Here is a 25,497-nt window from a genome sequence, read left to right as displayed (position 1 = left end):
AAGGCTCACACTACAGTCACACACCAACCGAGTGAATGCCAACTCGGCTGTCATTTTTCTTCCCAAACATCCAATCGAGCGTTGGTTTGCAAGTTCTAATTTGAGACTTATAATCGTGTTCAGGTGCAGCACGGAACGTCAAAAGTAGTAGCTAAGCTCAAGTCCCATTTTTTGAAAGAAAACAAAAGCTACTTTTTGATGTTAGCAAGTAATAAAATGCTAAAAAAAAAAGCCTGTCTTAACACATTCTGATCTACTGCTGATCGTTGGTGCTTTGTTTTGCTGTTTGCTCACTTGAACTGTTATCCTGAACCAGTGTCTGAGAAGCAACAAAAAGCTTGTTAAAAGTCTCAAATAGGAAAAAAAAATACAAAATATGCAAAGTTCCTACCGACCCACATTCTTATGCTGAGCTAATTTGAGTGGAGGTTTTGTTTTGATCCTCTTTCACTCCCAGATTTTTATCAACCTAATGGGGGTGCTCAGGTATGCGGCTTTGATCTTCCTTTTGGAACCTTTTCACGTCGGCCCCACTTAAACAGCAGGTTGCTATTCCCATGATGCCTCACTGCTTCTGTGGCAGTGCTGCGATTCACCTCCTGTGTGGATTTAACAGCTCAAGAAGGTTGAAATGGTGGAATATACTAGAGTTTAACAAGACTTTAAAGAAAAATGAGTAAGTTTAATCAGTCAGAAAAAAATGATTTGGTGTTGCTGTGGCCTGTAGTGTGGTCTGAATGACTCAGCTGGTTTGACTTTGAAGGCCTCTGTGCCTGACACCACAAACCACATTTACCTGACACGTTTCACAGTAAAACTGAGGTTTTAAAAAAACTGGATAATTGGCCAGAGGTGAGACTTTGTGTTAGACGATCAAAATTAATTAACAATTTACTAAGTACTCGAGATTTGAGGGTTCTGAACATTTCCTGCTTCAGTGAAAAGAATCATTGCAGTGAAAGCCACAGCCAAGCCCTTGATACTGACTGGAACACATCCTAAACTAATGTGATGCAGGAAGTTAGTGTTGCTGGAGGTGCTGTAGTAAAAACCAGCAGTCACTGGAACAGGATGAGTTTGACTCTTGATGGTTCGCCATCACAGGTCATTGACATTGACCTGGTCAACTAAGAGTCTTCAGGTTCGTGAAGAAACTCCTCCACACACACACACACACACCTTCAAACTCCAGAAAGTCTGTTTGTTACTGCCAGGGATTGATGTACTGATCTTTTTGCTGTAAGGCAAATACCAAAACCACTCTTCCAGTGTGTGGCCCCTTTGTAAGTATTATCAGGAGAAAAAAAAGGGATCAGTTCATAACCATAACTTACAGCTGCAGTGTGTCCACAGGTTACATGGACAGTCTGTGCCGTCCTCTTTAACCTAGTTTTGTTAACGTGCCACACAGTTGATTAGCAGAGTTTTCACAGCAGTTCCCCTACAGTGCAAAGGCATGCCATCATTGTAAACAGGAATCTTGTTTTCCAAGTTTAAAGTAGACACACACACACACACACACCACACCACAAGCCTAATGTGTTTTGTCAAAGGATTTAAAAAAAATCCAAATCCTCTTTCCTCTCACTGCTCTGTCCTAATCAGAACTCTCATTTTAGTCATGGTGGTTTAGTTTCAGAAATGTGCCGCAGTCTTGATTCTCAGAGCTCATTACTGTTGGTTGTCTGGACATGGCAGCCAAACCCGTCAACGCTGAGCACAGAGTGTGTTTTTTTTTTTTATTTGTTCATCTCTATCTAACACGTTTGTGGTTGAAAACATCTTTAAAATCGGAGCAGTTTTCCAAAGCCGTGATTCCACACTTTCTCTCGTTTCTCTCATTTGACTCCACCCAACTTTAACGCACTCCATTTTCCCCTCTTTACTCTCCTCTTTTCTCCTCCACCCTCTATAGCCTCCTTTTCTGTCACATGTGGAAAACATTATATCTACATACAGTGTTGTGTCTGAGTGGGACTGACTCTGTCTTTAATTCCAGCTTCATTCAGTCTCTCTGTCTCTGTTCGTCTGTTTTCTTTCTTTTGTACCTATAAAAAAAAAAAACATTAAATTAAAATAGGGCAGGAAATAAGAGAACTGAAGCTTAGAATATTAATGTTAATGACAAAATATAGCATGTGGGGTTTTTTTGGGGGGAGGGGGGTTAAAAATAAATATAACAAAAAACAAATCAACATCAGATATTTAATTTTTTTTTTTTTTAAACTCTAAAATATGGGGGGGTTAAAAATTAATATACCAAAAAACAAATCAACATCAGATATTTCATTTAATTTATTTTTTTTTAACTGTCAAATATCTCTGGTTCTCTTGGCGCAAAATATATGTTTTGTTTCTGGTTGTCTGAATCATTACTTGTCATTTTTCTAGAAGAATTGACGCTGCTGCTCCACTTTCTCCTGTATTCTTTGTCATTTAGGTTTAAAACTAATTAAAGTTCAACATGTGGGATTGAAGGGAAAACAAACTCTTTGTTTCATTATCGACCTCCTACTCAAAGGTATTGCACGCGATTAATTTGACACAATTTGTTCCTGACAAATGATCAAATACTTAACAGGGTCTCCCAGACTTCCATTCCATGTCCGGGGGCTGTGTGGTCCTTACAGCACTCCAGGAACCAGCTCTGACTCACAGCCTGGACCAGGACTTATGAAAGTGTTATGAGTTTGGCTCGGTGTTCTTCTAAATCTGGTGAGAAATATTGTAGAAATACGCTGCTCAGTGTGAACCATACAAATATATAATGCAGATTTCGATTTTATTTTATTGTGATACTTGTACAGGTTGAGGTTTTGAAGTCCTTGGTCTCAGTTTGTCTGTTGGGAAGATTAAATGAAATTGACCCTCATCGCTCTGTCGAAGCCTGCAGCAGGCAGCTGGCACACACTGAGGGCCAGCCATTTAATTAGCCAACCTGATCCACTGGTTTGAAACAGACACTCAATTAACAAAGGTTTGCCTTGATTTTCTCTTCAGTTGTTATAGTGACATTTGGAGGCTGACTCTGTCCAGTCCCTCTTTTTGTTCCCCTTCATTTCTATTCAGTCGTTGCACAAGTCTTGATTAGTGGTTTTCTTAAAACTGAGGCTGGACTTTTCTAGAATGTTCTCAAATCATCAGTTTGTTTTTAATAAAAGATTGTACGCCTATATAAGAGGGCTTCCTAATGAACAGATGGACATTTATCATCTGGTTATATGATATATTACTTTATATCGGGGCGAGGGGGGCTTCCTACTGAACAAATGAACATTTATCATCTGGTTATATGATATATTTATATATAGTTATATTTTGCTTCCCTCTCCTGTACCTTCCTTTTTGTCTCTCGTCTTAATTTTCTTTCTTTTTGGCAGTTTTTTCTTTCTTTCCTCTTGTTGTTTCTTCTCTTTCTTTCCTTCATTTTCCTTTTTCATTCTGAGTGCAGGGCATCTCATCTCATCAGTTAAACACTCGGTGTTTGGTCAAGAGTGTTGTGTATTTTAATATCAACGCAGCACTGATTGTCCACCTTATCATAATAAAAGAAATCCCTGCAGAGTATCAACCTCCAGGACCACTCCCACCTCACTCTCTAACGACTGGGCTACGATGGTAAAAACGACTAAAAAACCTGTTCATTGACCTGTTAATGTTGATGTTTAAGGCTGGACAGACCTGTGGAAATGAAGCTGAAAGATCTCATCTGGGAAGAACTTTGTCTTTAAAAAACAACAACACTTTTCTGGTGCAGAGTGTGTGTGTGTGTCTGGTGCCACTTCAGCATTGTCTTTGTCACAGTCCATACATGACGTCCCTCAGGGTCTGTTGTAGCCGAGCAGCAGCACCATCAGCTTCACCCTTCCACTCATTTTCGTTGTGTTGCAAAAACAATATCATATTTTTATTTTTCTCGTCATGATTTTCCTGCTCTCCTGCTCCTTTGTTGTGTTGCAAAAACAAAATCAGAAACTTTATTTTTATTTTTCTCCTCATGATTTTCCTGCTCTCCTGCTCCTTTGCTATGGCTTTGTATCCGGCAAGGTACTGGGGGCATGGTGAAGTGTCAAGACACACACACGCACACACACACACACATCAGACGTGTTGATCTGATGCCATATGCCTGGCTTCAGCCCTTTGTAGTGCAATGAGTGCAGAGATGGAGCGGGGGGGGGGGGGGGGGGGGGGTGAGAGAAAAAGCCAGAGGGATGAAGAGTGTAAGGAAGGAACGAGGCCGAGCTGAACACCAGCAGCAGAGGAAGCAGCAGTTACTGTCCCTCGAGGTTTTGTCTTTTATCTGTCAGTTGTATTGAAACTAGTCCCAGAGGCCCAGCACCAGTGTGTGTGTGTGTGTGTGTGTGTGTGTGTGTGTGTGTGAGGCTCACATTAATTGACATTTGAAGCTACACTCACATTTTTCCGATGGAAAAACACTTCCAAACAAAACGTCTTCCTGTTCACGCCGTCGTTTTGACTCGGCTTCAGTTTCACTCCTCGTTCACACCAGCGTCACAGCCGCTCCCCGCTCTCCGCCCGCTGCTCACTGCTGCAGCTTTGTTCCACCTTGACTTCTGGTCAACTGCTGCTAACTGACCACCACCTGACCACAACATCGGCAGGTTCTCTGAGCTGAGTTCTTTACTGGCGTTTCACAAATAAGTAAAGATTATCAACCACAGACTGGTGTGTGTGTGTGTGTTCATGCATGTGTGTGTGTGTGAGATCACATCTTCATCCTAGTCTTTGAAGATAATACCTATTTCAGAGAGTGTATTTCCAATCAGCTCCACATGCCGTCTTGACGTAGCTCTTCTTCCTCCATCTTTCCTCNNCCCTACACGGAGTACAGATCAGTGGTCATGTGACGTGTATTTAAAGGAGTATTATTAGAGTACTAGTATTATCTAATGCAAAAAAGAGGAGCCAAATATGAAATCGTGTTGTACAGTGTCGTACACGGTGGCTTCAGTGTCTGAAGGTCAGGACGGTCTTCAGGTGTTTTGTGCAGTTCTTCACCGTCAGATGCCTTTTAGACGGAGAAGAATGTGTCGTGGAGGTTAACGATATCTCCATGTGAAACAGAATGTTTGGACATAAAGACACATCAAACTATTTTTCTGGATCCATGTCTGTTAGCTACAGCCAAGGCGACGGGCTTCGTCCACTCAGTGTAACCTAAAGTCCTTGGTTTTCCCTTTAACTGACGGCATGTGTCGAGAGTCGGTGAAGTTATACGTCTGTTTGGAGCCGAGAAAAAGTTGAAATAACAAGGCAGCTCTGAAGTACGCAGCCAAGTTTCACTAGTAAACTGAAGACTTGTGTAATTACAACAGATGTACGACAGGACTGAGAAACCGCTCGGCTTCGTAACCCCACGGTTGGAGCTCCCGCAGAGGTTTGTCCTCCTCTGGCGTTGGGGTTTACCCTCTCATCACTGGACCAGGTCACGGAGTCACTGTTAGAATCAATCCAGAAGAACAGACCTGTACTGAACAGACCAAGTGTTGCTGTAAAATAGTTTTACTTTCTACAGCTGGATGAATGAAGCCAGGGGTTCAGTCATAAAAACATGGGGCGAGGGCAAGTGAGTGTGCGTCAGGAAAATCGCACAGTCTCTGTGATTTTTTTTAATACCTATTTTTTTGTTGCTGCAAATCAAATACATTTTTATATCTTGTGTTTTAACCTCTTTGATTGTTTCTTGGTCATACCTTCTGTATGAGGCGATTTTCAATACAGGTTGGTGTTCTTGTTCAAATCAGGCGTCAATGGCTTTGCGTGTGTGTGTGTGTGTGTGTGTGTGTGACTCTTTGATTATGGGTCAGGGGAGGTCACAGAAGCCCACGGTGCCTCCGTCAGCCTCAGACCTCTCAGGTTTCAGAGCAGAACATTCCTCCCTTGGCTGCTCCATAGCTGTGAAAACCGCAAAGCTGCTCCATCAACAAACACTCCAGGCACTGGGGCATAGACGGCTAACCTGTGGCTAATCAGCGACAGGAGTTTTCTTTCTCTTCTAGAATTTGTTCCCTGTTTTTCCCATAATTGCTGGCAGAGTGGAGACCAAGCTTTTCTCCATTTCACTTCATTTCATTGTTGAGTTGAGTTTTTTTTTTTCCCCTGCGCCTGCCTCTCTTCCCTCTGTTTTGGTTAGTGTTTTCAGAGCACATGATTGGTGCTCGGGGGTGGCAGCTCTGTTTGTGTGTGTTTGTTCATGTTTATTTGACAGTTCCACAGTTTGGACCAGCTGTTTTTACATCAAGGAGGGGAGTGGAAGAGTAGAGTGCCGAGGCGCAGCTTTGCACTTTGCAAACAACTCAGCAGTGAAATGTGTGACTCTGCGTGAGACCATGACATTAGAGAATAGTTTGTACAACACTCCTCTGTCGTGAAGAGCGTGACTGCCTGACTCCATTCAGACAGTTTGGCTTCTAATTTTGTCTTTAGTTCAAGTTTTATTGGGGACACTTAACCATTCTGAGAAGGCTTGTATAATTGTCCACATCTTGTTATTGCCATTGTTGTATCTGGGTGTTTTCTTGTAAGTTTCCTTCAGAAACAATATTAATCACTTTATTCCGATGAATCAGACTTTAAGTCTAGACTTTCATCTCACTTGTACTAGATTTTTTTTTTTATATCCCACTAGCAGTGAGGAAAACGTCTCATTTTTATGCAGGCTTTTTTGATCAACTCTTGATCAGCATCATTCTTTTAGTCTTGCGTCTCTTGCGTTACCTGCAGATATATTCAAAAATATATTCAAAGAAGTATAAATGATTTTATTTCAAGAAATCACACATTCTTTCTATGCTTCATTATATAAATCACTGTATTCTTTAATCACTGTATTCTTTCCCCTAATCATATGTTTTGGTAAAACACTTTTTGACCTTTTGAACTTCCCTGGATCAGAGTTTTTGTCACACATTTCGACACATGTTCCCCTTTCTTTTAGCCAAAATGCGGAACTATATTTTTATAGCCTGCTATGATACAGTCGGTTTATGACCTTTGGATACTGAGCTCAACCTTTCTTGACACAGTGTTAGCATGACCTTTTTTTTATTCTGGTTTTTTTTTTCCTGAAAAAATACTCACGAAAAGTGCTCAAAAAACCTGACCGTCCTGACAGGCACATTGTAGACGCTATCTTCTGTTTTTTTTGTGATTAATGGATTAAAAAAAAAACAGTTAATGACTCATTTATATTTCTGCACAAAGCTGAGACTTCCTCTGTTCTCCTGGGTGCCCTTTTTATTCAGCTTCAGGCGACTTTTACCAGTGCATTCTGGGTAGGCTGTAACCTCTGGAATGTGTCATATAAAGGGTGTGGACAGGCAGCAGGAAATCGTGACGCTGTGAACCCTGGCATTTTCAGACTTTGTCGGGGCAGCTTACAGTGAAACACCTGCCGCCTCAAAACAAACATTAGTTTTCCTCTGTTTGCAGCCGCCACACGCTCCTGCTGCAAGTCTGTCTGGAGACGTGTGTGTATATGTGTGTCGCAGAGTGAACATTTAGCTGATGGAACCCCAGGGAGCATTTGCGTAAGTGTGTGTATGCAGCTCATAAAAAACCATAATTGTAGCTGATCTCAGCGTGCTGAGGTCACAGCAGGACTCATTTTCTCTCCCCCAACACCATGAATCACAGAGTATCAATAAAACGCTCCAGTGTGGACGCTGAATGCAGGAAATTTAGTATCACCTTGTGATTTGAGCTCATGCAAAACCATCATTTTGTCCAAACTCCAGACAGGTGACACATTATCTGCCCCAGCCTGGGAATGGAACACACTGATGGAAATGACAGAGTTACACCGTCTGGGTCTGGGGTTTGGGTATTATGGAGGATGACGTCCAGCGTTCTCTGTGGAGCAATAATGGAGCTGCACCTGTCTGTGCAGAGAAATGGACCGGTGCTGTGAAACTGTCCATGAGTGAGGTTAGGAGTTTAGACTGAGTAAAGCAGGGGTGTCGGACTCATTTCCCCCCGGGAAGGGGGGGTGATTGTATAGCCATAACTACACTCCCCCGGGGGGAAACGTATTAATAAATGTATCTGCAATTGATTCCATAACGTAATAATAAATGTATCTGCAATTGATTATTATTGATTGAAAAAAATCACAAAAATTGCATGTAAGCTCAACTGAAAAAATAAAAATACTTTTTGAATTACAACTTAAAAAATAAACTGCGAACCGTTCTTAACTCTTGACGTGGTATGGCAGACCAGTGTTAGCATGACTAGTGTTAGCATGACAGCTAGCATTTTGTCCACACGTTATAATCAAACAGTATCACCATGTGCCGTCATTACCGACATTACAACCACGAGGAAGCATCTGTCGCACCTGTAAACTAGAGACATTGAAAAGCAGGTACAAAATGATCATTACATTTCAGCTTTATTTGTCACTACTAACTTGCTAATAGTTGTCAAACTTTAACTCAACCTTTTCCTTAACTCAGCTTCCACACAAACCTATAATCCACTTGTAACTTTCTAGGCTAAAATTACCAGCGACCTGTCAGCTGTCATATCTGTCTTTAATCTCTCTGCTATTGACACAATTTAGTCTGACTCCGTTTTTAATCTGCCTTAATTTGGCTGTCAGCTTCAATCAATGTCAGCACTACATTTACACCAAGGCTGTAGTTAAACCGCATTCTTGTCACATGTGACAGTAGTGCACCGTCCCGTTTAATCACGTCACACTATTATTGTTTGTGCTGGGAGACTCTGAAAGTTTAAAAATGTGAATGATTGCATCACTTTCTGCATTTTTTTTTCCACCATTAATCACGTCGTTATTTATTTAAAAAACACTTTAAACAGAAAGTGGGCTTGTTAAGGTGATTCACTGCACGTTTGTTCCATAATAGTTCGAACTCCAAGAACTTTCAGCTTTGCCGTCATTACAAGTAACTCTGGGTTTTCTCAACTCATCTGACATCTGGGAGACTTTTTTTTTCATTAGAGTTTGTTATTTCTGTCCATTTTTCCCTCTTGCCAGTTCTTTTCTGCTCTGGTTCATGTGAGAGCTGCAGCAGGTTTAGCCCCGCCCAAATGCTCTCATTAGTTGAGGCCTCAAGCCAGTACGGATCGACTACCTCCCCCCCCCCCCCTTTGATCCTGGCTTTTACTGTGTGTCTATTAAGAGCCAGTAAACACCAGACTTTTCTTTTTTAATTGTTGGCTTATTACATGTAACTGCAAGAACCCTGACCTGTTCCCAGCTCTAGTTGTTATTAATATTACTACAAGAATGTCTTCTTTTTCATTAAGCCTTTTTTCATTGTGAACGTTGTTTTATCAGATCCACCTCTAGTAACAAATTCTGGTGATTTTTGTGTTTTGTTTTTGGGTTTTTTTTCCCCAAATCTTCAACACTCCTCCTCAGCTAACCTGACTGTCTCTGTTCTTTCTCTCCCCGTCTGTCTCTCCACAGAGGATTTTCAGCTCGTTTGTGTACACCGAGAAGACATCAAACGGAGAGACGGAAGTGCAGCAGGTGAGTAACAAAGGCTTCTACTCTGTGTGTGTGTGTGCGTGCGTCATTACTGCTGTGTGTATCATCATCATCCACATACTCACAAACAGTTGTTTTCAAAGGGAAAATCTTCTTTTACCCACATGTGCACTGTTGTTGAACAGCTGCTGCGTCTGAGGCTTTGAACTTCTGTTTTTACACCCGTCCCCACTCTGTCCCTCCCTTTCTATTCAACTCAAATCTGATCTCAGAGCTGCAACAATGCAGTCAGACAAAATAAGAGCGCCCGGAGAACAGAGAATTTTTATTTTTTTTAGGAAACAAACACGTGAGTTCCAGTCTCCCCCAGACTCTCATGTCGTGTGCATCGTTTTGCACATGGAGTGAGAAACCATGTGCACAATTTGTAACATCTGCTGTTCAATCAATAATGATTGTGTTCAGACAGGGCGTGATCGTGTGTCTGTCACGGACAGTTAACATTCAAATAGATACGTAGTCAACAGCAGTAGCAGACGGGGCGGACGTTTTGCACGGCATTCAACTAATGTTGATCATTAAAAATGATAATAATTTGAGTTTTATTGATCCCACTCTGGGGAAACAGCAGATCTATAGCAACAGGCTGCCTCTAGGAGGCGCTATGTATGTGGTTCCTCTGGGGCTTGAACCCAGGACCTTCTGCGTGTAAGGCAGATGTGTAAGCCGGCGTGATAACAGCAACACTATGGAACCATTAAATACTGATGCAACTGATTACTGACTATAACTGATCTATTCAAACAGTGGCCCAGTCCAACTGATCTGTTCAAACAGTGGCCCAGTCAGATTATCTTAGAAAACCTTCATGAATTAAATGTTCTGCTCATAACTAACGTTGTTCATGGTCCTGCTACCTTCATTTCTTAATTTTGAAGTACAACATGAGCCTTTTTAGATAAGTGCTTTGGCTTCAACTACAGTGTCAAAAATCCTCTGGTTATTTAAACTTGATTGACTTTTTCATTTTCATTTTCTTGAACCTGATTTTTTTTTTTTTTTTAAAGTTGGCTCGTTTTTTTTGCTGTTACAATGGCTGTCACTTCAGGGTGGAACAAATGCATGTGAAGAGGTGAAGTTTTGAAGATATTCCCACTGCGGCTGCCAAGAAAAAATCCTTCAGCTCCATTGTTAAGACTTCAGCCGTGTGATATATTACACATTTCTCAGGTCTTGCCATCGTGACAGGACACGACTGATTGTATTTACAGTCAACTTCCATTCAACCTACAGGTGCCAGGTGTTCTGGCATATTTCTGGGTTGTGTGGCTTCACAACGTCATGACGGATTGAAAGGCCAAGAAAAATGTCCACTTCACTCTGAGATAGATGGTAAAATGACTACAGCTCTAACAACCTGCTGTTTTAATCATTAGCTAAAAAAAAATCTCACCGACAGAAACTGTTCTGCTCTGAACTAAATCTCTGCTGAAACCTCATTAATTGCACAAAGTCGGAGGATTTAAATTGCAGTCACACAGATTTGGTGAATTTTTAACGAGGCCTGATCCCAGAGCAGCTCTGACTTTTTATCCTGGCTCTCTGTAGAAAGAGTTTAATTATTCTGTTTCAGGAGCCCGTGCTTTCTGCCGTCGCCCTACTGAGGCAGGCATCACTTAGTTCAGATGACGGCTCTGCCATAGTTGGCCTGCAGTTTCTCTCTCTGGGCACCGGGGCTGTGTCCCTGAGCCAAGGTGAGGCTGATGTAGAAGTGTATCTGCAGAGGAGGAGAGGGCTGGGACAGAAAGAGCAGCAGCCAAGGAGCTACGGCCTGGAGATGAAACTCTCCTCTCCAACTTCATTATTCTGACAGGAAGGCAGACTCCCTGTCCGTGTCTCTGTCTCCTGTCCTCTGTGACTGTCACTTTCCAAATGTCCTCCATACATTTCCTCTCGCCCACCTGCGTCCTGTATCCTCGGGCTTTTACATTTGAAAAAGGAACTTCACTTTGATCGAGTCAAACTCAATAACGTGGAGAATGTGTCACTGCTCAAACAGGCGTCTGTTTGAACAGCACATATTTGACTAAAAGTCAAACACGGTGTTGTGCAACGAGCTGTGTTTGTGCTTGTCCCTCCCCAATTATTACATTAAACTGATTAATTATTAAATTAGTGAACAAGTGTTTGAACCCAGTGACTCAGGTGTTGAAAACAGTGTGTGTTGTCAATGTTTGCTCTCCTTTCAGAAATCACAAATGCAATAAAAACATCAGGGTTCTTTTTTTTGTTTCCTTTTCATCGACCTTTCAGGCGTTAATTCAATAAAAATGAAGGTAGCCTTAAATACACAACCCTTCATCAAGAGTCTGGACTCACATGAGCTCTGGGCCACTGCTTGTCCGTTTGGGCTGGACCAGTAAAATCACAACAGAATTACCTATAAATAACAATTCCATGTTTTCCACTCTGTTTTCATGCAAGGAAGTACAAGGATGTTAGACAAATATTATATATGTGAATATGAATCATTTTAATTAATTATAATGAAATGCTCCATGTTTTCCACTGCTGTTTTCATGCAAAGAAGTACAAGGATGTTAGACAAATGTTATATATGTGAATATAAATCATTTTAATTAATTATAATGAAATGTAATTTTACAAAATATTTCCTGAATATGAAGTGTAGTTACAAAATTTACCAGGTGGGTCGGATTGAAACCCCAAGCGGGCTGGTTTTGGCCCGCGGGCCGTATGTTTGACACCCCTGCTTTAGGATCATCTTCTGCAGTGACCTTTGACATGGAAGCTGCCAAATGGCAGAATAAAATCGCATTATGAATAAAATAGGACAGAGTCAGTGCTGTGTAAACAAACACTGGAAGCGAAAGTGTTTCTTTTTTTTTTAACGGAAATACTCGAAGTCGATAAAGAACTTAATTCATGCAGGTTGAACGGAGGTATGTACTGTCCTGTCAAGTCGCCCGAGTGTCTTAGGTCTGCAGCACAAACTCCTGTCTGTCCAGAACCAAATTAAGGCCCACCATAAACATGGCTGCCAATGAGTGTGGTTTGAAACCCGACGAACGTATCGTAACTCTGGTCGCAGCCGCTCTATTCACTCCAGTTCTGTGGCTCAGCCTACATCACTGAGAGGCTGGACGGGCCAGAGGGGGGAGAGGGGGAGGGGGGGGGTTGGAGAGTGCGGTTAATCTCTACAACACAGGTCGGCGTCGGCTGCGCTGCGGCTGCAGACTGTAAACCCAGCTCTAACGTGCACAGTTTTGGTTCCTGCTCCTTCCTTTTCCCTCCGTCCTCCGTCCTCCGTCCTCAGCCGAACACTGGCACACGCTGCTCTTTATAATCCAAAGTTCATTGAGGCTAATTGCTGAGGGAGGAGCTCTGTGGGGGGAGGTGTTTCGGGGGGTTTACATGTAAGAGAATGCACATGTAAATGTCACTTTGTGTGTGTGACTGTGTGCTCTTTGTGGTGAAGCAGTAATTGCTGGGTGTGCCTCAGGTTCCTGTTAAACCCCTAATAGCAATGTTTGTGCGGTTGATTAGGTGTACGAGTGGTCAGCGGGCTGCGCTGCGTTTCCCCATTCCTGGCTTTGAATTACAGTCTTTTATTGGCTCTTGTAATTATGGTATGGGAACAAAGAGAGTCCAGTTACTTTAAGGCTTCTCTGCACTGAGAGCGGATCAGGAGGAGACTTCAGCTGGATTAGAGTTGTGTCCCTGACGCTGTTCCACTTGTTTGACATTTTGTATTTTTGTTCCAATCTAAGGCGGTGGGAAAATGATCATGCACAACGAGGGAATATATTCTGAATTGATTTAGTTCTAAGAACAGTGTTAAAACTGTCATCTGATCCTGATGTGAGTTTGTTTTCTTCTGTAAAAATTAATTAAAAGCTTGAATTTATTTGGATTATTAATCAGAATAACAATGTTAACCATTTATTGCATAGGCAGAGTAATACACACTTTATATCCAATAATTCACTTTTCTTCTGATCATTGTTGTCCTAGTACACAGTTGCACACACTTAAAAAAGGAAAAAGGTAAAAAAGTCAGAGAGAACAAGTCTGAACCTGATTTAAAAAGGAAAAAGGTCAAAAAGCCAGAGAGAACAAGTCTGAACGTAAATATTCGGTGCATCATTTACCTGTAAGAGTTCTTTTTTTGACACAATCCCAATGAAAAATAAAGACCGTTATATGAGAGACAACATTCCACAATGTGGAAAATTCAACAGTGTGATGCACACCGTTATGAACACCATATGAGAGACAACATTCCAGAATGTGGAAAATTCAACAGTGTGATGCACCGTGACTGTAGCCTGGCTGTGTTTTGCAGTTTTATACTAATTAAATGATGAAGGATTTGCAGTGAGTATGTTTTAGCCTCAGACATCCATCATTCAGACCCCCCCCCCCGCAGTCTGGGCATCTTTCATCTTTCCTCACCACTTTTAAATATGAACTTGTTTCCTTGGCCGGTGCTGCAGACGCAGAGCGCCGTTTGTGGTTTAAAAACTGGATGTTAAACATGTCTGAGTGATCAGAGCCTCGTCAAAATCCCTGTGTTTGTTTTCCACAGTTGGCCAAGAAGATTCGGGAAAAGTTCAACCGCTACCTGGACGTAGTAAACAGGAACAAACAGGTGGTGGAGGCCTCGTACACCGCCCACCTCACGTCTCCGCTCACGGCCATACAGGACTGCTGCTCCATCCCTGCTTCAATGATGGAGTGAGTAACTCCCACGGTTTCTTACAAATGTCTTTCCAGAATGTTGATGGTCATGAAGGCACCTGTTTTACTGTCGTGACTGGTCCCCGTACGCAGCTCCGAGCGCCAACTGCTCGCAAACACAACATCTTTTCCCAGTTTAGAGATGATTTGATTGGTCCTGATCAGTAATGACTGTGTTTACATGACATCATCCACCGCCGTGCTCCGTACTCCGTGCTCCGATGCATTTGTGTTACAAAAACTATTTATTTGTTTGCGGTTGTGCCTTTGATGGCCAAGTAAATCAACAATAATGAGTTTTATGGGTCTCAGCGTCCGGGAAGACTGGAGTTGGTGAGAGACTTTCAGGGGGTTCTGGTTTTTAAACGTTATATGATGTAATCCCAGAGGTGGTCCTCACATGGGAGCATTTGTCTGTGTGATTAAACATGGCATCGATGATGGTTCAAAATTAGTCGGTACTAGTTCTTTGAAGCTACTGTCGGAGTTTTAAGGCGAAAAGCATCAATCGTTAACACCAGGAAACGGTGACTTTAATAACCGATCATCGTAACCAGGGTCTCAACAGGGCTTTGATATGTGTCCACAGCACCACCTGCAGGGGTGGATGGGCAAATACATCCTTTGTGTATATTATGCGTGGAATTTATTTGTCATTTGTGCCAAAAATGCAAGCTTTTTGTGTGGAGCCCAGACTTAATAGACTCAACATTAAGTTTAACGTTTTGTGTAGAACTGAACCCAGTCCATTTGGACCATGCTAGTTGTTAAAAACAGACATTTTACAGAGCAAACCGGGCCGCAAGCATTAATCTGTTTTTATGAAACTGGGTGTGAAATTTAATATTCCACACAAAAATCCTTTGCTGAGAGATTTAAAATTTTCCCCCACGGTTAACAGAGTGTTGCTTCAGCTTTTCTGCCAATCAGTAACTCCAGCAGGCACACGGAGTTCAGAGAAGTGTGGAGGGAGAGAAGCTTTCATTTCTAATCTACAGTGCAGCAGCTGTCTCCCCCCTTCATCCCCTCTCTCCGTCTCTGCTCTATCTCCCTCCTCTCTATCAGCAGATGAAACCAGTTACTGCTCTCTGAAGTTTTTGTTGCTGCAGACTTCACAGGCTGCAAGGTCACCTGTCTTTCCTTTATTTGTCCAGATCAGGAGGTTAGACGGGTGAGGAGTGAGGGGGGGGGGCGTCTGTCTGGGTGAGGGCCGCAGGCCACCTGTAGCCAAGTCATGCACATGACATACTGTACATACATGAGGCGTTTGTTGACATGCAGCCGTGCTGTGTTAGTGGTACAGCATGTCCATGTTTGTGGTCCTTGGATCAACAGGTTTTTTAGAGCCGCTGGGACGGAAAGGTCGCAGAGAAAAAAAATTAATATGTGAAGGTCTGGTTAGGGAGTGGAGACGAACGCAGCGTCTGATTGATCTCTAAACTTCAAAAGAGCTGAAGGGGGAAAATCACAGGGCTTTCCTGCTTCCTTTTTAGGGGGGCTTTGTGTCAGATCAGGAAATACTTTAGTAGTAAGCAAAAAAATACTTACTACTCTCTCCAAATACTCTGAATCCGTCGTGTTCTTGGCTCAGTTTACAAAAATAAAAAGTCAACATTACTAACACAACAGGATTGTCATTACCAGTTCCTTCTGCTAATTTTATAAAACTATTTTGTCCTGGCGTAGAGACTTTATATTTACCTGTACGCCAGGCCAAATAATACTGGTGACAAATTAAAATGAGGTTTCAGAACTAAATGGCAAAATATACAGTGTGGCTGCTGTGCCTGTTGCCACAAATAATGCCTCTGTGCCTGCACATGTTGCTCAATATTTCTGGTCCAACCGGAGGCTGAAATGTTGTTTTTTTTTTTGCATTACTAGCGCTATAGCACTGTTATCTTATCTTAGCTATTTGTATATATACTTTTTTAAAAGAACACTTTGCATTACTAGCTCTATAGCACTGTTATCTTATCTTAGCTAATCTCTGCCTATGCCAATTCTGTAGTAAACATCATAAACATCAGTCTCAAGCACTGTAAAAAAGAAAAGAAAAGAAAAAATGACTATTTTCTAGTTGTTTGGCTTTAACCGGCCGCTGAAGCTGTGAAGCTAACTCCACTGCAGTGTCTGTTTATCCCTAAATAAGTAGGGGGGCTTATTCATAGTGTGGTGCACTTCACTGTGCCCTTCATTAGTCTCAGGCCTCAGCTGCCTGTGGGGTCTCAGTCAGGTCAGCCAGTTTAGTGTCAGATCAGGTGGTTCACACAGTGTCCATGTCTGTTAGCTGTCAGGCTATCGTTCCACAGCCGGGCCACGGAGGCCACTGCTAAGTGTTGGCTGGAATGCTTTAATCAGTTACAACATGTTGTAGCTGAAAATAGAACGAGTTTGTAGCGGGTAGTGACTCATGTTTGCGCGAACGTGTGTCTGTGTTTGTATTTAAAACATGTAGAGTGTAGGTTGATCGTTTGCACTGAGGCGCACGTTGGAAAAATGAGGAGTGTCTGAGGTTACGTCTGGTGTTCAGTAGTGCTAAATAGAATAGAAATAAACAGTAACAAACGGTTAAAACAGATTAAATTAAAGAAAAAAAAGGGACTGATTTGCTAATGTTGGTCTGTTGGTATTTATATCAGCACAGACCTAAATATCAGATGTTTTTTCACCTAGTTTTCTTTTTTTTTTTTTTCATTTCTGTGTCTGCCAGTTGTCATTTTGTTACCAGTGCACAGTTGTCTTTTGATCAATATCATACACTATTGATGTGTGGCCTCCAGGATGTTCCTGCGATGCTAATCGTTCACACATATCGAGCCGCCGTGCCGTCTTTTCTGTTTTTTTTTCACAAATCGATGCGTTTCTCCAGGTCCGTGTCAGTGAAGTCCATTCTTTATCAGGACATACGCAGTAATATATCACGTGTACGAGTTGATACTTCACCAAGAATGTGCAGCAGCTCCGCTCGTAAATTTAACACGACAGCATTAACATTTAACATACACCACTGCGCTAACGCGCGGCTCCTGTTTCTGAGGGAGAATTCTCACCATCCACCACGCCGGCAGATTTACGCTACAGATCAAGTGTATACGTAGCAGCGATGAAGAGTTTCTCCGAGGTGGTGCTTCAGATCCTGATGGTCGTGTTGGAGATGTCATCATTAAGAACATGACGGTGATACCTCTGTTTGTACATCAGAGAAGGTCGCTGAAAAATTCTGGTCAGGTTTGGGAGGGTTGGGTGAACTGGTGACTTTAACAGATGTACATTTTGACACTGGTCCAACACTGCTCCAACAGACCTCTCTTTTTCTATATTCTATATTTCTATACACACACACCATGTATCTTAGTCTTACAACTCTGCACTCATTTTAGCCACCGGACATATTTAATTCACAGCCAGGTGTCAATTATTTGAGCGCTACCAGGTCTGTCTTCTTCCCTTTGATTCAATAGAAAAGAACTTGTTTTCAAAGTTAAATCTCAATGCAAATCTTATCCAAATCTCTGTCCTTTAAAGATATTTATTTTATACTTTAAATATTTAGAAGAGATGACCTATTTGAACATTTAATTTATTGGTAGCTCATTTTTAGAGCGATAGTATTTTAAATAAATGAACAAATATATTTTTGTTGACTTCACACCACATGTATTAGTTTTTCTCCAGGGGAGCAGTGTACGGGCCAATCAGGACTGAGGAGCTCGTGGTGTGACCTTTGTGATTTTTAAATTAAAAGAAAATCCTCATTGAATGTTTTTAAGCCGTCTTTAAAGTTGCCCGACTCTCAGTTGTGCAAAACAACAATACATGCACGTAAACAACGCTCGAGCGAAAATAGAATCAAAACTCTGTTTACAGACAGAAATAACAGCACGAGGAGAAAAACACTGAGCACAAAGACACCAACCAGCCACAATAAACACTCCTGAACTCTGGTACTTGTTTTGTGTGGGCAGTTAATGATTCTTTTGCATATTGTGCCCAGAGGCCTATTGTCTCAGAATCCCTCCACGGTTCTGTGTAATTTTGTGGTTTCTGTGTTTTTCGAGGGCCTAACAGTCAAAAACTCTTTCATGGGTTTAAAAAAAAAACATCCACAAAGACTCTATTGTCATCAGAGTTGTCTTGTTCTAACAAAGGCTTCTCTAATCACAAGTCAGGCGTAGCTCAATCCATAAGTCATCAGTACAATCCCACTTTGTTGTTGTTTGCTGTTAGCAAGTGAGCAAAATAAACTGGATTTTCACAGATATGTCTAGATTATTGCAAATGTTCTGTGTTCAGTGAGGGACTGAGTCGTGTGCTTGTAAACAACAGCAGCACAAATGGGTTTTCTGACGACCTACAAAGTCTAACTGATGCTACTTTGGAGTTCAGACTCGGGTTTTGGATTTGAACTCTGGATTTCATGAACTGAACAATAGTTTAGTTTAATAAATCTTTGTGTAAATGTTCTTTCAGGACGTGTTCTTCTTACTGTGGAGGCTATTTAATGTTCTGCTAATTACTGCTCAGTGAACGCTCCCCTCTGGGTGATATGTTAATCAAGCACCCGGTTCTGTAATGCATTATTAATTCGCATATTCAACAGGAGAATTATTTAAAACGCCGTGCCTTTGACTCAGCTGAAGAATTTAAATGAATAGGTATCGTTTTAATGTGGAAATGTAGAAAAAATGTAGCTGGTGTTTCTTTACGTTTCTCTCTAAATTCAACCTTTTTCGGAAAAATATTTTTCTGCCTTCGTTAAGACTCTGATCAGACTGGGAGACCTCCCCCTTGTTATCCCCCACTTTCTGCCTCCCGTCCTCTCTCTCTCCCCCTCGCCCCCTCCCCTCGTTCTCATTCGTTATTTTGATGTGGTATTCAAAGCTCGCACAAATGTATTTTTTATCTGGCCCGCATTTTGCTGAGCACTCGGCCGAGCCCTTCTATGCAAAGTGGGCTGAAGGCGAATAGTAATGACTTGGGCCTTATGGGAGTCTAAATGAGTGAAGTTCAAACGCCGTCTGTACATCACAGCAGCTGTCAATCAAACTGCGCCAGAGCAGGGTCTGCAAGCAGTGTGTGTGCGCATAAATGTGTGTAGACGGGAGATGTTGGAGGGGGTGTAGTGGTTGGAATGGAAGGATCAAAGCCCCGAGTCTTGGTGCAGTGCAGAACAGGCTGCTCCTCTGCATACCAGCTCTTTGTCAGCGCTCTGCAGATGGAGGCGTTAACACCGACATCTGCACGGACACACATTCAAAGAACACGGCTCGTGCGTGTGTTTGACGACGATACAAAATGTATGGAGCGTCAGAGCAGGCGTCTGCTGAGCTCTGCTGTGTAATGACGTCGACTTGACACAGATCTGCTGGTTTCACACCTCCCAGTGCTGACGTGAGCACTTGAGGTGTGTGTGTGTGTGCAGTTATAAGCCTGAGGTTTTAATAATAGAGTTCCTTATCATGATCTTGTTTATATGGAAACGGGCCAATCAGATTTGGCCGGTGCGTAAAAAAAATAAGACAATAAGAATAGCCTCACATTTAAACAGCACGTCTGCAGCAGTGTTGCCATCAGACACACAGATGGGGTCACCTGAAATGTCTAGTGTTTGATTAAAAAATTACTGGTAAAAATATTTTTTCAGCTAATTATTATTCTTTTTTAAATTATAATTAAAAATACCACTCACAATCTTAAACAACTGTATTCGTTCACTTCCAGTCAGTATTTGTATCAAATTATATTAAAAAAAAAACTCAATCAAAAAAAAATTACAAATTATATATAAAAAAAAAAACTCAATCAAAAAAAAATTCTAGGGAAATAAAGGCTCTGAAATTTCCAATGTCAAAATAGGGTCACGAGCCAAAAAGGGTTATGAACCATTGATTTATCACTACATTTTATTTTTTTTAATTTTCTTTCTACCTCACCTGAGTCTCTGTGAGTATGTGTACTGCATTAGTAACTCACACCTGACATTTGTTTCATTAAAGGAGCCTTCACGTATCACAGTATATTCCTGCAGAGACAATAGAAGCTGCTTCTCTGTGACAGATGATTTCAATCGTCCTGTTTTCCCAAGATCACGTTCAGATGTATTCAGGGAAGTTCGAAAAAAAAATCAGCAGTTTTCCCATGGAAACTCTTACTCACCAGCCATAGCTTTGGCTTTAATATGAGGTCTGGCCCACAGATGATATATAAACAATAAATCAGGTTTTCACATGAAAATATCAGGGTCTATTAGTGTCTGCAAATGTTTCATCTCATTATTGAAACTCACCGGTTTAAACCAGTGAGAGCTGAATGCTCTTTTCTTTTAACAATGAGGTCAGAGTTGAACGCGTGAACTCATAACTTTTATTGGAAATAAAAATGTGAACCAGAGCTGCTCCCAACGAATGAGCGGGAACTTTAATTCTTACTCCCTTTTTTTAATGTGTTTTCAGGTTTGACGGGAACTTCAATACAAACGTCTCCAAGACCATCTGCTGTGACCGACTCTCTCCCACCGTCAACAGCCGAGCCTTCAACCCTGGACGTGACCTCAACTCAGGTTTGTGATCATCACGTTATTAAAAAACCCGCTCACACTGTGCACGGACTGATGAACCGACCTGGAATATTCAGCCATTACTTTTCCCAAGAATTCCTGAAGTAAAAAAACAGTTGTCGGTGTTTTCCAATGGATTTTTCAGATGCGTTTTAAAAGTGGACTCAAAACATGTGAGAGGTCAGAGGTCATTAGATGGAAACTTCGTACGGACAGTAATGTCTTCTGGTCCTGGCCGCCGTGCACTGACCTGAAATGTGGTTTACTGGTAAAGGCATTTCTGTTCACATGACTTAATGCAGTAACGTTCCAAGACTGACTCGACTCTAGAACGTTCACTTGGATGGATGGAGTCTTCATCGTTCCTCCTTTTTTATGCAATCAGATTTTTACGGAAACCTTCAGCTTCAAGACGACCAGCTCATCTCTCTGAAACCCATTTTTTACGGAAACCTTCAGCTTCTAGACTTTTCCAAATATGACGACCAGCTCATCTCTCTGAAACCCATTCATAATGACTGCCATTCAAGGAGTGTCACCATCCTCTGGGTTCAAGTTACCCCTCTCCGCTGCCCCTGCCCCTCAGCACTCAGCACTGCTTGACCCCCGCTCCCTCTGAGTATTCATCCTCTCCCATTAGTCTTGGCCCAGTCTAAACAAGCAGACACACAGCAGAGGGTGGGGGGGGGGGGGGGCAAAGGGGGGGGGGAAAAAGGGGGGGGGGGGGGGCAAAGGGGGGGGGGAAAAAGGGGGGGGGGGGGGGGGGGCAAAGGGGGGGGGGAAAAAGGGGGGGGGGGGGGGCAAAGGGGGGGGGGAAAAAGGGGGGGGGGGGGGGCAAAGGGGGGGGGGAAAAAGGGGGGGGGGGGGGGGCAAAGGGGGGGGGGAAAAAGGGGGGGGGGGGGGGCAAAGGGGGGGGGGAAAAAGGGGGGGGGGGGGGGCAAAGGGGGGGGGGAAAAAGGGGGGGGGGGGGGGCAAAGGGGGGGGGGAAAAAGGGGGGGGGGGGGGGCAAAGGGGGGGGGGAAAAAGGGGGGGGGGGGGGGGGCAAAGGGGGGGGGGAAAAAGGGGGGGGGGGGGGGGCAAAGGGGGGGGGGAAAAAGGGGGGGGGGGGGGGGCAAAGGGGGGGGGGAAAAAGGGGGGGGGGGGGGGGGCAAAGGGGGGGGGGAAAAAGGGGGGGGGGGGGGGCAAAGGGGGGGGGGAAAAAGGGGGGGGGGGGGGGGCAAAGGGGGGGGGGAAAAAGGGGGGGGGGGGGGGCAAAGGGGGGGGGGAAAAAGGGGGGGGGGGGGGGGGGGCAAAGGGGGGGGGGAAAAAGGGGGGGGGGGGGGGCAAAGGGGGGGGGGAAAAAGGGGGGGGGGGGGGGCAAAGGGGGGGGGGAAAAAGGGGGGGGGGGGGGGCAAAGGGGGGGGGGAAAAAGGGGGGGGGGGGGGGGGCAAAGGGGGGGGGGAAAAAGGGGGGGGGGGGGGGGCAAAGGGGGGGGGGAAAAAGGGGGGGGGGGGGGGCAAAGGGGGGGGGGAAAAAGGGGGGGGGGGGGGGCAAAGGGGGGGGGGAAAAAGGGGGGGGGGGGGGGCAAAGGGGGGGGGGAAAAAGGGGGGGGGGGGGGGCAAAGGGGGGGGGGAAAAAGGGGGGGGGGGGGGGGGGCAAAGGGGGGGGGGAAAAAGGGGGGGGGGGGGGGGCAAAGGGGGGGGGGAAAAAGGGGGGGGGGGGGGGGCAAAGGGGGGGGGGAAAAAGGGGGGGGGGGGGGGCAAAGGGGGGGGGGAAAAAGGGGGGGGGGGGGGGCAAAGGGGGGGGGGAAAAAGGGGGGGGGGGGGGGCAAAGGGGGGGGGGAAAAAGGGGGGGGGGGGGGGGGGCAAAGGGGGGGGGGAAAAAGGGGGGGGGGGGGGGCAAAGGGGGGGGGGAAAAAGGGGGGGGGGGGGGGGCAAAGGGGGGGGGGAAAAAGGGGGGGGGGGGGGGGGGGGGGCAAAGGGGGGGGGGAAAAAGGGGGGGGGGGGGGGGGGCAAAGGGGGGGGGGAAAAAGGGGGGGGGGGGGGGCAAAGGGGGGGGGGAAAAAGGGGGGGGGGGGGGGGGGGCAAAGGGGGGGGGGAAAAAGGGGGGGGGGGGGGGGCAAAGGGGGGGGGGAAAAAGGGGGGGGGGGGGGGCAAAAGAGTGAGAGATAACACAGGGAGAGCGAGGGAGAGAGAGAGAATGAGAGAGAGAGAATGATGAATGAAGGAGATGGAGAAGGGTTGGGAGCTTGTAATGGAGTAATTGTATCACGACAGCGTGGAATTCCTTCCCCCTTCCCTCATCCTTAAAGCAGGGTGAAGTAAAGAAAAGGGGAGAAAAGAAAAGATGTGGATGGATAGGTGAAAGGATGGATGGATGGATGTGTTTTTTTCTCCGTCAAAAAATCATGAAGATATTCAGTGTAACTGGTTTGGTCGTCTTGGATGCGTGGGTGGATTTAATATTTGGGAGGACTGTGTTGCGGATCAGATGATCAGATAATCTTTGAGTGTTGCTCCAGAGTCCAGTCTCCGTGTTACCACATTGAAACTATTTTCTGATTGGACTCCAAAACACTGCAGTGCCAGAGAGAAAGCTTTTGACATGATTGTTTGAAAAACGAGAAGCTTCTGACTGAGTTGAGTGAGTTCAGGATCGAAAAGTCTGTCACTATCACTTGTGTGGAGCGTAAACTAAAACCAAAGTCTGCATGAGCTCATCCCTCCGGCTTCCCAGCTTGCGTCAGCACGGAGCATCAGACCCACCAAACGTCAAGCTCTGATGAGATGGGCATGTGCAAATGCCCCCAGGCCTGGACCATACTGGATCCTCCAGTCTCTCTCAGGCAAACATTCAATGTAGTGAGTCCCTCCACATCACCTGTACAGTCTTTCCAAGTCCTTAGTCCTCTTACCAGCAAGTATTACTGCAAGTGTGATAATGTGGCTGTATATACAGATGGACAAAGTGGGACATTTGTATTTTGGTGAATAGCAAATGTTCCTGTACTCCTGGCCTTGTCCATCTGTTTCTGGTGAAAATCTAAACATCGGTGGCAGAGTGGAGTAGTGTTGCCTGACAGATGAGTGCACGCTCCTCCTTCTAGTGTCAACACAACTGAGTGGTTCCTGTTTATAAAGGCCTCGGAGATGAATGGAGTGACAGGGCAGGAATAATGTATGGTGTGCTGGTACTGTGTGTGAAAACCTGCCTGTCTTCACAAAAAAATGTTTTTTTGTTGTTTTTTTTTTGCTAGTACATGCTCTAAAAAAAGACTGGGGTTGCTTTAAATATTACATTTTGTTGTTAGAGGATGTTTTTCTGTCACTGGTCTCGTGAGTCAATATTAGTTTTGAGGGTCAAAGTAATGTTGGTATTTTTGGTATTTTTATACCCAGCTATTGAGCTAGTGCTGTACTTCTCAAATAATGGGTCGGCTCCCCTGGGGGGGGGGACAGGCTGGACATAAGTGTAGCACTGCTGTAATGCTTGAATGATAACAAGCCTCCAGTCACTAGGTGGCAGCAACTCATACAGTGGTTTGTACAATCACAATTAATCGTTTCGATAATTAATCACAATTAATTGAGATCAAAGTCATCTTTCCCAAATGTACAAAAAGACTGGTTGGTGTCAGCTCAGACGTACGCCGTAGACACTACATGTCCCATGAATCACCACTAGTTTTAGAATATTGATATAAGAATCCGTTTTAGAAAGTTATTTTAACAGCTGCAGAAATGTTTATTTATAGAAGCCTTCAGTGATGGTTTACACTCCTCCGACTTCTTTCCTTCCAGTGTCACTTCTAGCACGGTTAAAGGCCCAGAGTTTCTATTTGCGTACTCCTCCCTAACCCCCGCCCCTCCCAGACCTTTTTGTGAAAGGCCGTTTTGTGTCGCAGTGAGCAAAGAGGAAGTTGCTGGCTTTGTGATGAAATCTCTGTAAAGATACAGTTTACTGTGTGACCCAGTTTAAAAAACGGAAGAAAAGAAATCTGCTCGTCTGTTGGTGTTGAGCAAATCTCAGAGTCGGGTCTCAGTGGAGGAAACTGTCAGGTCATTATTTACCTTTCCATAGAGTCACTTCAACTTTCCAGTACAATCCACAGCGTACAAGTGCAAAGACTTGCTGAACTCTGAGGAATGTTTTCAACTTTGTCAGTCTTTCTGTCAGTGTTCCATGTAAAACAAATCTTCATGTTCTGGCACAAAATGGCAGAGTTTTAGAATTAGGAGATGGAATTTTTGTTATGTATTTTGAACATTTTGTGCGAGGTTAGATCTAATGTATGTCATTAATGTCTTTTGCCTTCAGTGCTGGCAGACAACCTGAAGTCCAACCCAGGCATCAAGTGGCAGTACTTCAGCTCGGAGGAGGGTATCTTCACCGTCTTCCCCGCTCACAAGTTCCACTGCAAAGGCAGCTATGAGCACCGCAGCAGGTATTCGTCAACCGCTCCCCTGATTTTCATATTCTCACAGAGTGTCGTTTTGAAAACCCTAGTTAAACCGTCTGTGGTTTACACCACAGTAACATATTCCCTCACCTCTTCCTGATGCTCCCTCCCACCACCTCCTCCTCCCATATCCCCTCCCACCATCTTGTGTCTGTTGCTGTGGGGGGGCCCAGAGGGGCACATTGATGGCATGCTGCCCTCACTTACCATGACACTCCTGGCCTCTGGCAGCAATGTGGTTTTTTAACTGTCTTTTTT

General features: G+C 44.1%; 1 protein-coding gene across 1 annotated transcript in view; it reads left to right on the top strand.

Moving 5' to 3' along the window:
- The window catches only part of cachd1 (cache domain containing 1), a 64,141-nt gene that overhangs the window by 17,051 nt on the left and 21,593 nt on the right, over positions 1 to 25,497 (top strand). The window contains exons 2-5 of the mRNA XM_008333258.3: positions 9,461 to 9,523; positions 14,091 to 14,239; positions 20,698 to 20,804; positions 25,098 to 25,224. Coding sequence (XP_008331480.1) covers positions 9,461 to 9,523; positions 14,091 to 14,239; positions 20,698 to 20,804; positions 25,098 to 25,224 — 446 coding nt within the window. The remainder of the gene's footprint in view (positions 1 to 9,460; positions 9,524 to 14,090; positions 14,240 to 20,697; positions 20,805 to 25,097; positions 25,225 to 25,497) is intronic.

This window comes from Cynoglossus semilaevis, chromosome 2 (genome assembly GCF_000523025.1).
Source record: "Cynoglossus semilaevis isolate Cse_v1.0 chromosome 2, Cse_v1.0, whole genome shotgun sequence".
Classification (NCBI taxonomy): domain Eukaryota; kingdom Metazoa; phylum Chordata; class Actinopteri; order Pleuronectiformes; family Cynoglossidae; genus Cynoglossus; species Cynoglossus semilaevis.
The sequence above is the reverse complement of the archived record's forward strand: the minus strand, read 5'-3'. Positions and strand labels throughout refer to the sequence as shown.